The 16,989-nt window shown below is 44.4% G+C and overlaps 1 protein-coding gene across 1 annotated transcript in view; it reads left to right on the top strand.

Moving 5' to 3' along the window:
* The first annotated feature begins 7,256 nt into the window (after positions 1 to 7,256).
* Positions 7,257 to 16,989, top strand: part of GPD1L (glycerol-3-phosphate dehydrogenase 1 like) — a 119,823-nt gene continuing 110,090 nt past the window's right edge. The window contains exon 1 of the mRNA XM_085630576.1: positions 7,257 to 7,458. Coding sequence (XP_085486702.1) covers positions 7,415 to 7,458 — 44 coding nt within the window. The 5' untranslated portion in view covers positions 7,257 to 7,414. The remainder of the gene's footprint in view (positions 7,459 to 16,989) is intronic.

Genomic DNA, 16,989 nt, shown 5'->3' on the forward strand with positions numbered 1-16,989 from the left:
CAGATTCCTGCCCTAGTCCTGCTTTTAGCTGATATCACAGAAAAGCGAATAAAGACAGAAAAGCAGTATTTACGGCAGCAGGGCAATGGCTGCGTAGGTCTGATATGACAGGCACAGCTTAGAGCACCCCATATATGTCTAATCCACTGCAGAGGCTCCGTTCCCAGCCTCTCTCCTGAGGGAGCCCTTGGCTCAGCACCCCCCCACCCCCGCCTCACTCTGTTACCCCTTTCTCCCACTTCCAGCAGCATCTCGCTCATGCACTTACTTTTCCTCCACTCCTCAGAGTCCATCATACTAAAAGGCACCTTAGAGGGTGTAGGGAGAGGACGCATGTGTGCGGTCTTGGGCAGAGTTTTAGTGTCTTGTGGCAGCACAAGACCTGCAGAGGGCAGATTGAGGAGAGCTCTATTCTTGGAATAGCGAGCCGAATTAAGGAGAATTTTGGGCTGGGGTTGTAAGGTAAGCCTTTCAACCTTCTGAGGTCGATAGAATGAGCACCAATGAGTTGGGTAACAGTTACTCAAGGTGTAACTCTTAGCTGTTCGCTTTTGTTTGTATCAAGCGACTGAATAGGCAGACATACCCATGTGAAATAGAGTTCTGAGAATCGGTCTGCTCTCACTAGTGGGCGGGTGTCTGCACTGGAGGTAGAGTTTAGAAGGCTGAGGCTCAGTGAGATGCATGTCAGCCCAGGGGCAGGGGCAGTGGTATGAAGGACTTATAGATTGGTTTGCAGGGATCACAGAGAAGAAGCACGTCAGTACTGAGGGGGAGCATCAGCACAGTTGGATGGAGTTACATCTCTGTGAAGAGGGAACACTCAGCACATGGGTCCTGAAGGCTGATTTCCACTCCTACACACTGCCTTTCACATATTCCATCTCTTGAAATGCAGGGTATGCATATGCCCTAGTGATGCTTGCTCGGGTAGCGGTACCTTCCAAGGCTTGGCACATGCTGAGGGTGCCCGCAAATGCATTGTGGCCAACGGGAGCTGGTTTGCAACCTAGGCCCCATATACCTACAATGGTTGGAAGCAGATGACTTGGGGTCAGGAGTTGCAAGAGTCTGGACCATGCCACGTTGGAGCGGCTACTCAGACTGGGAAGCTTATCAGAAATGTTCACTCACTGGGTTTGTGTAGAAGCTTGTCATGAGGAAGAAAAGAAAAAAGGACAATGAGACATTGTGGAAGTTGATAGATGAGGTGAAAAGGCAACGAAAATCAAGAAAATCAGAAGTTTGGAGGGTAATGGAGCTGGATAGAAAGAGGATGGGAGCAAGAGTGGACAACTAAGGAGAAGTGATATAGAGGAGGGAAATGAAGGAGGGACATATGTAGGTGAGAATGGGATATGAAATAGAGAGAGAATAAAGGCAGGCGAGTCACAGCCTTAAAAAATAGACAAAGGATGTAGGAAAGACAGAATGAAAGTAAAGATGGGAGAGTAGAGAAAAGGAGACAAGATAAGAACGGGGACTGGAAAGAAAAAAAAGGTGCAGGATGGAAAAAATAAAAGAAAGATGGAGAGAAAGGGGGTATGAATGGAGAGGATGAAGTAAGAGAGTGAGACAGTAAAAAGGAAGATGTGAATAAGCAAGAAATGCTGAGGAAAAGAAGAAAAGAAAGTGGCGTGAAACATAGAAAGGAACGAAAAAAGGAAGGAAGGATGATAAAAACAAACTAAAGGCGATAGGTGACAAGAGGGGAGGGAAAAGGATTGAAAGGGACAAATAGAATACTGTCAGGGCAAAACCAGACACACTAGGTCAATGGGTTAATCTAAGGAATTAAATGTATTAGTACAGTAGTTAAGTGACTTTGCACATGATTGTTGGGTAAGATCTGTCAACCGAGTGAGGTGGTGTTGTTTTTAGTTGTGTTCTTCACATGCAACAAACTGAAAACTTGAATAAAACAAATTTTTAAAAAAGGTGGATAGGTGGAGAAAGGTGACAACCACAGAAGTCAGAGATAATGAACGAGATGAGTAGGAGAGAAGTGTAGTCAAGATATCGATTTGATAGAGAAAGGGTGGAATGAGAGAGAGAGAGAAGACAGGGAGATTAGAGAGAGTTTGGGGAAAAGAGAATGGTAGAATATAGATGGAAGAGAGGAGGCAGGATGAGGGGGAAGTAGAAGAGAGCCGAAACTGAGAAAGAAAAGTGGGGAAGATAAAGAGGCGTAAGGAGACAAGACAAAAACGTTTAAAAAGGGAGGCACGAGATAAGGACAAGCGAGAGAGTGGAAGTGGATAGGGATAAGAAAAGGTGTGAGGAGGAGATAGGAGATTTATGATGATAGCAAAGAGAGAGGAATGATGCGTAGAATGATTAGGGAATAAGATTCAGTGTCACCGGGGTTCAGAGGTGTACGGATTCCACTGCCCCCTTGGAATGGGTATCTTTTAATACCAACCCAAAGGTGAGGGGAGGTCAATTTTTTTCTGGCTTCGATTAGGGACTATGGTGCCCTTACTATGCCACTGATTTTGGTAGCTTGAACGCGGCACATACTTGCATACTAAGTTGTTGTTTGTCTTCACTGCACACAGCTTTAACTGTAGTGCACAAAGCACCTTTATCGCCGCACATAAAGGAAAACAATTAGAGGGAACATTGGTTACTGTGTGTGTGTTACAAATACTTTACACATTGCCTCTGAGATAAGTCTGACTGCTCATGCCAAGCTACTAAGGGGGTGAGCAGGAGTTGTCTGTGTGTGTAACTCCCTTGCAATGACTAGAAGGAAGTGTCCCTACTTGGACAGGGTGCAAGGTACTGCCAAGTAGAGACCCCCACTTCTACCACTGATGGTACAGCACCCTCCATACATAGTTTAAGCTGTGCATTGCCTCTTTGTTGAGAAATTCATTTGGAAAAACATGTCTCTGTTCCTCAGTTTTAAAGAATGCACGCACACTGCTCTATGAGTCATATGTACTAATAGCAAGACCCGATCTGTAATAATCCTAATACAGTGTACTTGTTTTTATAAAATGTATTGCTCTGATTGATTACTCAAGCTATTATCATCTGAGCCAACTCCCCCATCATTGCAAAGTAGTTCCTTTGTGCATTATTTTCTGTCGCTCAATTGACTTGTTTGGAGTGTGGTTTTACTCTGTTTGGATTTATTTTGTCACATAACATAATTCACATGTTGGTTGGTCTTTTCCTCCTCTCTCCTCTCCAAGTAGAAGGACCTTTGGGGACTCAGGATCAGACATAAACAATGACTTCTCCTTAAACCCACACTTTCCCACTCAGCACAGAATGGGATGCCAGTGACGTTTGCTCAGCCAACAGCAGCCAGTGACTCATGGGATAGGGTGGAAAACTGCTAGTGTGTGACATGGGCATCAGACATCAGCTCTGGGAGGCCTACAGCTGGCACCTCTCAGGATAAATCTCATCAGTGCAGCTGGACTGTTAGACTTCTAAAGCGAATCAGGAGCTCTGATTAGCAAAGCCCTACTAGATCCATATACGGATTCAGTTGGCAACCACCTAGTGACAAGCTGCTAGACCTTCATTCAGGAGTAACCAAAATATTGATGGGTGGAATGCTTGAATTAATTTCAGCCACTGGTAATTACTTGGGCACATCCTCTTCTGTTGACTTTTTGCCCACCATGCCACTTCAGATTAGACCTACCCACATGCAAATCAGCCTGGGTCCTGCTCCTATAAGACAGTCCAGCAAGAACTGCCAAACCAGGTCCTATCCGAACCTGAACACAAGCAAACCAAGAACTGGTGTCACCCTAGTTGGGGGTCTTCTGTTGTGTGCAGCTTGGTTCCAGTGGCACCGTGAGCATGGGACCCATGCCTGGGCATACCCATTGCACTTACAGCATCGTACTGAAGTAAAAGAAAAGTGATGGGTGGAATGCTTGAATTAACATGGGTAATTACTCTGAGCCACATTCCACTCCTTCTGTTTTTTGTTCACCAAGCAACCTCAGAATAGACCCACCCATATGTAAATCAGAGTTGGTCTTGCTTCAATAGGAACCGTCTACCCGAACTGCCAAGCCAGGCCCCCTCCAATCCGGAACACAAGCAACCTAACACCCTTATTCAGAACGAAGGTTAGTCTCTGATTATATTACATGACATTTACTGATCCTGTATGTATACTCAGGTAGCCATTTTGATGGTCTGAAAATTGAATATATATATATAAACCTCTGCTTGGGATCCCAGCCTTGGGCGATGGGCTCTACAGAGGCTGATTCACCCCCTCACCCTCAATAAATCATGCTGGGCTGCTTGAATGAGATGAACACACCAGGAGTCAATTAAAACAAGCAAACTGCCATTGATGTGATGAGAGGGTGGTGGAAATGTGACCCTGCACAGCACTGTGATCAATGTGCACACTCACTCGAACCTCTGTCAAAAAATCACTTGCAGGAGGTCTTGCCTACAGGACCTATTGGCTTCACAAATGTTTTAGCCTTGCTGTACAGCATTGTAGCTGCTGTGCATCATGGCTAAAATAAATGCTTTAAACATGGACAGATGGATCAGCTAATAAAAAAGTAGCACAAAAAAGTAGCATGAAGCGCTATTTTAAAATATTACGTGAAAGCCCTCTACAAAAATGTAAGTATGAAATGAAATGAACTACCAGCTTTTGTAAAGCGCACAGCTACCTCCAGAGAGGTGTCCTGGCGCTGGGGGCCCTCGGGAAGATTAAGTGAGCTATTGCCCAGAGTCACTAGTAATTAGCAGGGAGTGCGATAGGGTAGAGGTGGAGCAACAGAGGCGGGAAGGGTGTGAAGCAAGAGACGGGCATTGGGTGAAGCAACATAGCAAGCTGGGGTGAAGCAACAAGGCGGGGGAGAAGCAACACAAGGGAGATAACACAGTGAAAGACAGTAATGTGGAGCGTGAGGGGGAAAAACAGATGGGCGAGAAAAGACAACACAAGTGCGGGCAGGAGAGAGAAGCACAATCCATACCATAGCATACTGTACTATACCATACCATACTGTGACACATACATGCCAACATTTCAACACAGGAAAGAGGGAGACAGATAAAAATAAATCAGGGGAATCTAATTTCCCATTGACTAACATTGAAGCAGAATCAATTTTAAGCGGGCAACTACTAAAATAAAAATATTTTGGGATTGAAAAATCTGGAGTGTCCCGCCAGAATCGGGTCTGCCCGTTAATGCCAGTAGACCTGATTCAGGCTGGAAACCATGGCACAAGTCGGGAGTACGCCCGGGTAGATGGCGTCCACCCACTATTTTCACAGGTTGGAAGCTGTCCACCCTTCATAGAGAGATGAGCCTCACTGAAATATGCTGAACTCGTCCCATGTAATTTTTCGACACCGGGACACATTCAGCAGCACCTGCACGTTGTTCACTTTCCTTCATAGCAGCAACCTGCAGGCAAGGTGGGGACTTTGTTATTTTAAATTGCAGCTGGGCCCAAAACAAAGGCTGAAGTTAAGTGGCGTCCTTTTGTTTAAGTATCCTGGCAGGGAGCTATTTCACACCTATGTGCAAATGCAGTGGAGGGAAACAAAGGCATACAGCTTGTTATTACTTCACAAGTACTTAAGAGAGACATAGTTTTGACTTTGTTCAGACCCTAGGTATGAGAGATGTGTATGCACAGCAGGTGCCTTAACCCTGTAAGATATTTTAAAATGCAGACTTTGCAACCAGTTATGCAGAAAAGATTTACAGCCATATTTTTCCTTATTGCCAATTTCTTTGTGGCGATGTTTAAAAAACACAAAAATCATAAATTGCAGCCCAGAATTTGGGTCTGGGTTGCGTCACTTTTTTGGCACAACCACGACACAAAATCTAATTTGTTAAAGCTTGTAATTCAACCAAATGTACTCATGATAGACCTGTTAAGCATATGTGTGAGGTGTTAAGATCTGATATCACATCTTCTTCTGATGTCAATTGCTGTGATGTCATGGGTTGTGATGCCACTTCCTGTGATGTCACTTGTTGTGATGCCGAGCGTCACGCACAAAGACATCTCGTGCCATGATGTCAGATGCATACTCCCTAACCTGGTTAGCCCCTGCTTCTTTTTTTAGGACTTGTGCCCTGCGGGAGTCTCACAATATTTTAAGCCTAAAATTAGTTTTGGCTGCCTCCTGCCTGAAATTGCCTCTGTTTCAATAGAAGTGAATGGGGGAAATACATTCTCCTGATAAAATTTTTTACATTTCCTACTTTCCTCTTTGAAAATGTTGGCATGTATGCATGCCATATAATGACAGGCCATATCATAGCATATTATACAACTTATATATTTAGGCTCTTTTATATAGCGTGATCTTTACCCAAAGGTTTCAGAGCATTTTACAATAGAACCAGTTTTTTGGTTTTTTTGCATATTTATATAGCGCAAACTTGACCCGAAGGTATTGGAGCGCTTTACATAGCACCGTATTTACATTACACATTCAGGCATGGGGAGATTAAGTGATTTGCCCAGAATCACAGGATGTGGACGCGACCTCGAGGCTCAAACCCTGGTTTCCTGCACCATAGGCGGCAGCGCAGCCAACAGACCACATCCTCTCCCCAATTTACATTACAGTTACATTACATAATGACTTCAGAATACATTAATTACATGAAAGATACACACAAATAAACTCTAAATTCACATAAGAATGGTAGTAAGTACATAAGTCTACTACAGACACTAGTGGTTAGAGGTACATATATACAAGTTGCAAATTCACTAAAGGTTACATTTTAAGAAAAGTTGAAGCGAATAGGCTTGGACAAATATATATTACATATTTACACAGCATGATCTTTTCACCAGCATTGTTTTCGGCCTGGCCTTGCACAGGAGCCGTGCCATGGTACAACATGGGTAAAATAAACATTGACAAAGTTAATAGATCTCATTCCACAGGTGAGACATATTGACTTTGCCAATGTTTGTTTTCCCATTGAGCCGGGCTCTCTAGGCAACACATTAGCACCAGGACCTTTAATCATAGCTTTAGCCGTACGTTCTGTGAACACATAGCACTGCGTGCTCCGTTCCCTCGTCTAGTCTCTCCCAAAGTTAAACATCTACTGTGGCTAAATGCAAAATTATAGCGAGTCGTGAAAAATAACCCTACCAAGATGGCTGGTAATTTTTCATCGCGCTTTCCCTGTACATTAGCGCTCCAGACTCTTGGAAAGTAGCCCGGAAGTAATTTTAGTAGAAACTACAATGCCCAGCAGGCCTGATACCTGAAACAGTGTCGCGTCGTTATGATGACGGTACAGCGTGGGTTACATTGGGTGTGTTATTGCAGCCCAGCAAGTCTCTATTAGGCGCTCGCCGTTTGAAACAGCAGAGCTGGGACTGACCTTCACTAGATACTCGCTGCTGCTCTGCATCGCACACTCCAGATCATGTCTGCTCCTTTGAAGGTCTGCATCGTGGGCTCAGGAAATTGGTGAGTGATGGTGGAGCAAACTAGCCTCAACACTGGGTGCAATATAAGTAAATGGAGCCCTGATGACAGCCTTCGGAGCATTAAACATAATTGCCAATCCCCCCTTACGTCTGATGCAGTCTTCAACAATTCAAAATGATCTCATTTTCTTAAATAAACGCCAGAGACTGGCTGTCCAAGACTTTTAGCATTTGAGTTTGTTTATAGCTTTTTTTTTTTTTTTTTTTTTTAACTTTTTACATTTTTAATAGATAAACTAGGCCTTGACGAATTCTAATCCCCTGCATAATTGGCGTTAATTTGTGAATTTCACGTATTGGAATTTTTTCTAAAATGCCAAAATTATACCACTTCTGGCGTTGTTTGCTACTTGCTGCAAAGCGCTTCAACTCTTCGTCAGGGGTGGGAAGCGCTATGTAAATGCCATTTACAAAAATATTGCATAATTTCTGATTTAAATTTTATCTTAAACTGCACCGTTGGAGTAATTTTTGAACATGAGTGGCATTTCAGGTAGATTTTTTGTTTACGTAAGCAGATCGTTTGGGTAATTTTTTAGTGTGAACCTACAAATCCAGATGCGAGCGGCAGTGTTTTGAGCATCAGTTCCTTTAACACGGGGATTCCAGCAACATTTCAAGTAGATTTCTTTTTACCCAAGCGCATCTTTCAGGTAATTTTTGACCGCAAAACTACAAATCTGAACACTAACGACTGGAAATTGGCTTGAAATTTTAGAGTTGAATTTTTACCCTAATGGACTGTTCATGTCATTTCTTGAGTGCGAGATGCATTTCCTTTAATTACGCTATAGCGAAATAAGCAAGTTTTGCACTCCTTAAGTAAAACTCACTTACGCACAGACTTCTTCGGTGATGTATCTCCAAAGGGCCTTAATAAAATATCGAGTGAAATAGCGAAATCTCTGAGCTCACAGATTTAAGCAATCATGCATGAGAGTCCTAGGGGTCAAACAGAAAAATAAAACCCCCTACACACCTTTGGTGCCATTTGTAAAACTTGTTGCCATCAAGGAGGTTTGCTGCAATGCGTGCCATAGGAGGTTAGAGTCTTCGCACTGTTTGGATAGCTGTGACTTCAGTCTTTGCAGAAATACATTATTTCATCAGGAACACGTAGATATGGTAATTTTCCACTTGCTTAAACATTCTAAGTGACCTACCTACATACAACAGTGATTCCCAGTGCGTAATTTGTAAAATATTAAGTGCAGGTGTTCAAGTTTTTAGGAGGCCACACCCACTTTCCCAGCTCCACCCACGTCTTCCACAGGCTCCACCCACTTACTCTTTTGGCTCTACCCACATCCTCAACTGGCACTTCTGAAAGCCAGATGTAATACCCCGTGATTCCATGATATATAGTGGGTCATATCCATCAAATATCCAAGTGCATTAGGCTTGCATAGTCATAATATGCACTATAATGTCTTCAAATTCACCACCCACGCACTGCCCCTAGTGTCCAAGCATAGTCCAAATGTTGACAAGCAACCACCATGTATAATCCAATTGCAGCCACATGAGCTCTGACACTGCCTTAAATTTCCAACACAGCTCCATAATGCACAAGGCTGCAAAATAATCTATTCTGCAACCGTAGGTAGTGTACAGTGGTAGGTGGTGTTCACCTCAGAGCTGAAGGTGTGATAGTGGTGCATGTGCACCACTGATTTTATAATAGGGTTCCTCTTAAGTGGTTGTGATAGGCACCCTCGAGCAAAGGGGATAGAGGGATGCCTGCTTTGACTGAGGCGCAGTGTGCCGTGAGTGAGGGAGGGCTGACTGAGTTGATTTCAGGGCTGGAAAGGCAGACCCTTCCTGAAAGCAGCCTTCCAGCCACCATTGGAATGGGGTCACTAACCCCTTCCAATCTACTGGCTCAGCCCCTCCTAGATTCTTATTATACAAGGAGCATACGGGTAGTCGATTCAATCAAAGCAAATGGATTTATTTTTGTGCAGCAGGAATGCTGAACTCACAAATTGGAATGTGCTCTCATATGTGATAAAGAAGAAAAAAGTGGCTTTGAAAAATGTAATATTTCCATATAATGAGACCAGTTTATGCGTCATGTATATAACATTTAGGTCAAATGGATTCTTCAAGTTACCATACCTGGTACCTGGAAGTTATGATTTTTTTTTTTTAGGTCTGCAGAGGTATCAATATGTGGATGGAGCCTAAACCCCTGTCTCAGTATGACTCTGAAAGCTCTTTTTTTGTTGATGACATAAGGTCAAGCACCCTTTAAACTGTGAAGGCAGACAAAAAGTCCATGTGGACTAGTGTATCCATGGGCTCTTAAACACAAAACTGCACTCTGAAGTCTTAAGTTAAATATTGCCTCCCTCCCATCTGTGGTGCTGCCAGAGAAAAAATAAAAACCTGTAAATTATCACGTATCTTAAGACCAGCTGGATGTAGAAACACAATGATCACAGCTGCTTGGAGGGCAAGCATTCTTTGTGGATTTACTTACACAAATTCTGCACAGTCAAAACATGTACGCCGGCTTCCAACATATGGGCTGAGCCAAATCCCCCCACCCGGTAGTGGTGCTTAAAGCCCTTTTCTTAACTGATCACATAATGTCTGGCGACAGTTCTGCTGTCAAGCCAGGCCTAAAAACGGGTAAAGTTGACTGAGACTACAGCAGGAACAGTATAATCTTAAAAATTGCTGGGTTGTAATAACCTGATGCTATCTGTGATGTATGGACAAAATGTGTGAGTGCTTCAAATAGAATGTGAGTCATTGTCTTCACCTCAATCATAGATAACATGTTTTACTATGACCCCCCCCCCCCCCATGGAAATTGCTCATTAGCATACGGAGATATTTTGTCCATTTTCTCAACATGTAACCTCAAACAGTGCACATGTGCTATATGTGCCAATTTGCCCTTTCAGCAGCTGGTTGCTCTTACCTCCTGCTCTGCGAACAGTGCCAGCCTCTGCAGGACGTTGCTGGCGGGCTCCCTTTGGCAGGTGGCACTCTCATTTACCCAGGAGCTGGTAAAGCTGTTGTAGCCACAGTGTAATGAGAAGGTGCATACACTGTGGCCCCGGTACATGCAATTGAAGAGGTGGCAGCTCAGGGCGTGAGCATGCTGGTGTTTTGACGCAGTGGACAGCTCCATTACCTCCACACAGCAACGTGGCTCTTCACAGCTTGCCCCCATTAACTGATTGCAGGTCATCACACCGTCTGGGGCGGCCAGAAACATGGCTCCAACAGCTAGCGAGTCTTTAGGGATATGGTCCTGTAGGGTGGTAAAGAGGGCCTCAGAGCCATCATCACACAGCTGCTGTTGTCCCTTCCCCTGGATGTGTTACATACAGATGGTGCAGGCACTGCAGGCCCTGCTTGGCCATGGGCATTTTCAGGTTGTTTTTAGTAGCCATGGTGGACCCACCCTTCTGTTGTACATTGACTGGCCTATGGGCTTCCCCTTGCAAAAGATGGACTGCCCTTGCCTGATCATTTGGGGTCTGTGGCTCATCCTGCATGTTCACCCCTTGCGCCTCGCCTATCCCCAAAGGTTTCTCCTGCAGGTGGTGCAAATCCGGAGCCTCCTCCATGCTCCTCATTTCTCCTCCACACCGGACACCTACGCCTGGACCTTGGAGAGCGGGCAGCCTCGTTCTCAGAGGCCCAGCCCTGCACTCGCAGGGTCCCCAGAAACATAAGATCATATACAAAAGCTGCGCAGGCCGGTGACAGGCCAGGCTGGCTGCTGGCCCCTGCAGGCTGCATTCTTCGCTGTCAGAGGAACCTGCTATTATGAGCCCATACCCAAAAAACGGAACACTGTCTAGCTGTGCCACACATGATGCTTCTAGTATTCGTGACCCACGTATTTCAGTCTGCTTTTCAGTTCTGTCCTAAGGCAGAGAAACCATTTGCAGCCTTGACTGCATCTCTCTCTCTCTTTACTGTGAGTGGTTCTGCCGTCCATGATCCAGAAACATAGCTGCCAAGGTTTCAGATAACTATGTGTGACATTTAAATAATTAAAGTGCAATTATGAGTCACATTTCAACGACTATGAGTGACACTGTCTTGCAAACAAATTCAAGCAATGCTGACGACAGAAACATATAAATATCAGAATGTACACGCATTTGAGCAACAAGAAACTCCATGAAGATTTTAAAACTTCTGCAAAGCACCAGAAATGGTCTCTGTCCACGTGGGACCCGGCCCAACAGGAAAGATATGCGATGGGCCAACATGAACAAGTTACACACGGAGGCATCTGAGCTGTCTAAGAGTCACCCAGTCTCAGTTGACTAGCATAAGACAGGCTGTCAAACACCATTTTGCAATACCTCACAGGCTGAGGCCAGCGCAGTAACCCCTCATACAATTTAGCAGACATTTTAGGATTGTCAGAAACATGTGTGAGGTGCGTGGACCGGGGGTTCAACAGGGGGTGAAGGAGGAAGACATGGATCAGCAAAACCCGGATTAGTTGAAGCCAAGGAGGAAGACAGGGTGCGGCAAATGCTATATAATGAAAGCATAATTATAATCAGAGTAAGAGAGAGTTCACACTCAGGCTGCACTTACTTTGCCCTTGCCGTGGCCTCAACAACTCACTTCTGATGTTGAGCAGCTCCGTGGAGAGACTGGTGCGCCTTATGTGCTGAACAACTCCAGCGCAAGGCCTGCCCCGGGCTGTTCACTCAACCACCAGCGTCCCGGGGCGGTGGGTCGGCTCCCTCCGGTGCTGGAGCAACATTTGTATTAATTTAAATTAACTGCAGTGCGAGCCTGCCGTGCCTGTAAATTTAACTCTGGCCGCTGGCGGCATCAGGACGTGTGTGCTACAAAACTCGTCTTGTCCTCCTGACTCTGAGTCACGGAAGTTATGAATGTAGCAAATATGCCCTGCCGCTGCCGAATCCCAGTATAAATGTTACATTAACACTTAGCAGCCACAGCTGCAGACTCCGAGACTGCCCCAGGAGCAGAGTGCAGGATGCACTGCCTCTCTTAAAATAGAATCAAGCTAGAAGTAAAATGAAAGACTGTCGTGGAAAAACTCAGCTTAGCAACATCTGCACAGCTTTCAGTAAGATTGAATCCAGTACGAAAAAACGACAATGATGCATGGCATTGCTGGAACAGTAAATTAAAATATGGTAAAAAAAAAAAAATGTGGCAGCCTGTCAGTAGCCCCGGTGCTAGCAATTAAGTGCCGGTGCTGAACACCGGAAAGCACCGGCTCAAATTAAGCACTGGATTCCAACACCTTTTTGAATCTACTACACATTACATTGTACTGATGTTTGAGTACACTGAGGCATGTATGAAGGAGCAAGTTCCAGTTCCCGTAAATGTTTGTTTTAATGGTGACAAATTTAAAATCCTGGATGTCAAATATATTTTACACCTCCATTTAGAAAGCAGTGTTGAGTAGAGAAATTGTGGTTCTAGTGACTGTGTTGCCCAACCAATGGGTCTAGAAGCAGCTCACTGGTTTTTCACGCCCTGTGTTTAATCATCAGTCTTGCTCTGTTGATTGTCTATGGAGTGCCTCTTTCTGAAATGTTTCCCTTTTATGATGTGGGTGTTTTTCCTGTTCCTTCTCCAGATGCTTTCTTTTTAGGATTTCAGGATAAGTAAGCCAGGATCTACCTCTTCTGGCATTATGGTTAACGTTACAGAATATTGCTGGATGTTTTTCTGGATTTCAAAAGCCATAGTTGTCTTGAACGAACATGACTGGTTGCCATTAGGCCATTTGTCGTCTAAGCAAATGTATTGTTCAGCAAGAAGGTCATTTTTCTTCCATCCACAAGTGCAAGCATTATTTGTGTAAAGACGAGTCATGTCTTGAATTGTTTCATGTCGGTGGCAGACGAGCCTTTCAGAGAAATCTATATCCTCGAAGTATTGATGTTGCCTTCGTGGCCTTAGTGGAAACATGAATAGGATATGAAGTGCTCTAGTCGGATTAAGAGTTTGGAGAGCCATGTACAAGCTTAGGTGAAAGCTATTTAGTGATCTGAAGCTGAGCTTCGCTGAGACTTACTTTCATGGTTGCATATGCGATAAGGATGGTGATTCCACATGATGTACATGTTCCTCTATTATTGAACTAAGATTAACAGTGTCCTCCTTTTCTAGCTCCTAAAGTAAAAGGCAAAAACTATAAAGGATTAATTTTGCAGCCTTTGTTTGCTCTGTTCTTCCTTATTTTTCTTTTTTTTCCCTGACCTTCTTGGTTATCAACCTTGCATATCAGGATTTTGGCACCTGAATTCTGGATTTTGAAAAGTAACTCTTGCTTCGCAAGACTTTTGGGCATGTTCTTTTTAGAAGTAAAATTCGACTTGGACCCTGCTTTTGATGCGTAGACTCGATGACCATAGCAGTTCAATAGTGTTGTGATTTGGCATGGCTGTTGTTTCGTCACTGTGCGTCTTGAGAGCTGCCTCTGTCGTCCTATGAAGGTCTACAGGGATCTGACAAACAGTAACTGGGGACTGAGTTGATAACACTTGCTCCTGGTGGGGCACATGTGTTATGCAACTTACCACTGTGTCTGCTATCCGATGTAAACATCTTTAGATAAATCTGCCTGCCTCCAGTCATCAGTTCAGTTTCAAAGTTTGACAGATCGAAAACAAGTTTCATTGTCAAGAACATTAAAAACCAACATTGTAAATCACAGTACATGAGCTCATCATAAAAAGTGCATAATAAAGAGCCTGTGATTTTTTTTTTTTTTGCCCATCAAGAGAGGGAGAGTCATTTGCCCAGCTAGTTAGATAGCCTACAGAATTAATTAATTTTTAAAAGGAAGAGGGTAGGGTCCAGAACACATCCCTTGGCGAACACCCTACTAACTGCAGATCCTAGCGTAGTTCCCTTCATGGAGGCAGACTATAATTCTTAGTAGATTACACAGGGCCCCCATACCCTGGAGATTGGTCCATAACTTGTCTCTTGGGACTAAGTCAAAAGCGGCTCGGAGGTCCACAAAGGCCACAAAAAGATAACCGCCCCATGTCAACAGTTTTCAACTTAGTTTACAGAAAGCGGAAGACTTGATCTATTGAACTGGTCAAAAGTGTAAATCCTGCTTGGAGATTGGAAATGATATGATTGTCATCCATTCAGTCCTCTAGTCGATCTAGAATATGTTTACAAAAAACCTTCTGGAGGTTGTCCAAGAGGCTGATGGGGTGTTAGATGGATCACCCGGATTTCCCTGTCTGACGATTGGGACAATCTCCTCCCCCTCCATGTAGATGGAGTCAAGGCACCAGCAGCAATTATATTAGTAATAGTATTTAAATATGGAACCCAGATGCCGTTGTTGGATTTATATAGGTAACCTGGGATTTTGTCTAAGCTTGGTGCCTTCCCAAATTTAAAAGCGTTAGCTGCTAAAGCAGTTCCGTTAAGAAGAAACTCCAGGGAAGCACAGGGCATATCTCTAAAGGAGAGGGGGACAGATGCTGCTAATGGCTGTTCTGTATCAGACATGCTGGAATAGCCTTCTGTGAGTATGGAGGCCCTACTGGAGTGTGGGAGTTCCAGCTAGCACAGCTTACTAATCGCCAAAAACCATTCTGATCGTTACTTTGCGAAGCTTCAAGTAGCTCAGCCCAGAGCTTGCTTTCCCAGGCTGCGTTTTGCAACTTGTATTTCCCGCCTATATATGGCTCTTAGTGCCTTGATATCTTGGCAGTTACAATTTTTAATAGCTTTGAGTAAATTATCTTAGCTTTCCTACAGGGTTCATTAAACCATCCAGTGGCTTTGTGCTTGCTTCCTGTGCTGTTAGATTTAAATACAAAAATGTCCTTGAGTCTATTAAAAAGTTTAGCGTGTTCCTCAATAACCATTCCACAGTCCCCCTAGTTTTCATACATGGCCTCCATATGTGCCGCTAGGATCGAATACAGTTCGGACAGTACATCCGGGGAACAGTTTTATAGCGCCCCATTTCTCAAATTGCTAGTAACCTCCAACTGCTGCTCCTATCTTCCAGTGGATTGCGGGGGGGCGCAAATGCTAAAAAGCTGTGGACGTGGAGTACTAGAGGTTCGTGATTGCTTTCGTCCCGTACAGTCAGCACATCAGCCATATGTTTCCATAATCTAACATCCAATAAAACATAATCAATCTGGCTTGCACAAGACCGACGCCTAAATGTTGGTACAGGAGTGGCAACAGAATGCGAGTGACGGTTGGAGGCCCGCAACTCGTAGGCCAAGTTAATATCCAACGCCTGAAGGGCAGCTCTTGATAGTGATTTCCTACATGGAGTTTTCAGTTCTGGGATGACCCAGAATTGATGCTCTTTAGAGGATACATCCTGTGCTACAGCATTGCGCTCAAAGGTGAGATTTAAGTCCCCCATATTAATCATGTAGTGGGAGCCTAGGAAACCCTCTAGGATTTTGTTCATTGCATTCAGGATTGCAGATTCAGAGCATTTCCCTACGCCTCAATTGTATATGTTAATTACAGTGATGGGAGCAACCTTATCTGGGGAGAAGACTAGCCCTTGGATGTCCCTGCAACCCAACTGGAATTGAGTGATGGGGCTGGAGAGTGATACATGTATCCATGCGAGGAAGCCGCCCAATGGCCGACCTGCTGTCGATCTGCTAGATGGGACCCGAAAGCCCTTGTAGCCACACCTGTCAGTTGGATCTTGAGCCCAGGTCTCTCGAAAGAGGCATATTTGGTGTTTATCAATAAAGTGCCCCATGATGGATTATCCACCATCGAGCTAATTCCTGCAATATTCCAAGTTAAGAAGCTAACTGTGGTGGGTGTGAGGGAGGTGGCCTCATATTGCTGCTTTTTGACGGGTGGGACCAATAATAGATCTCTCATTTCCTCTTGAATGCAGTTTCCCAGTGTTTTCTTTTCTCCTACCAAAGAGTCACAGCTAAATATGCTAATGGTGAGGGAGCCAGTCTAACAATCGGGCATCTGGGCGGCTTCTAGAAGGAGTAGAATTGGTATTGGGCTCAGTTGTCTGGCAGGCTGTCCGTGGGTCAGTGAGGTCATGAGGGTCTGGGGTCCATTTTTACTGAGTCAATCAGTCTCAGCCAGAGGAGAGTGGTCCTCACTCTGTGGGGGGAAGTACCACCTGTAGTTCATTCTAGTATCATTCCTACGGTATGCCCTCCTCCTCGCTTGGATAAATAGCTCCAGGGTGGATAGAAAGAGTTTAGTTGATAGAGGCACATGCTAGGGTGTATCTTGCCGCTTGCATTATAACTAAGAAACAATTGTTGGACAATAAGAGTAGAATTGAAATTAACAATCCCACAGCCACCTGGGAAGCGCTTGGGCAAGGCACCCAGCCAACCCACCCTGCACACCATTAGTATTCTGGGCGCCTTTAGGAACAATAGGTTAGCATACAGGTTTAACCGGTGGAGTACCTTGTTCTTTAACTGGGTGAGTGACTCGGTGGCGTTTGTTGGAATACAAGGCACATTAGATAACACTGCAACATAAGGGCACGCCTCAG

This window comes from Triturus cristatus, chromosome 10 (assembly GCF_964204655.1).
Source record: "Triturus cristatus chromosome 10, aTriCri1.1, whole genome shotgun sequence".
NCBI classification, from domain to species: Eukaryota; Metazoa; Chordata; class Amphibia; order Caudata; family Salamandridae; genus Triturus; species Triturus cristatus.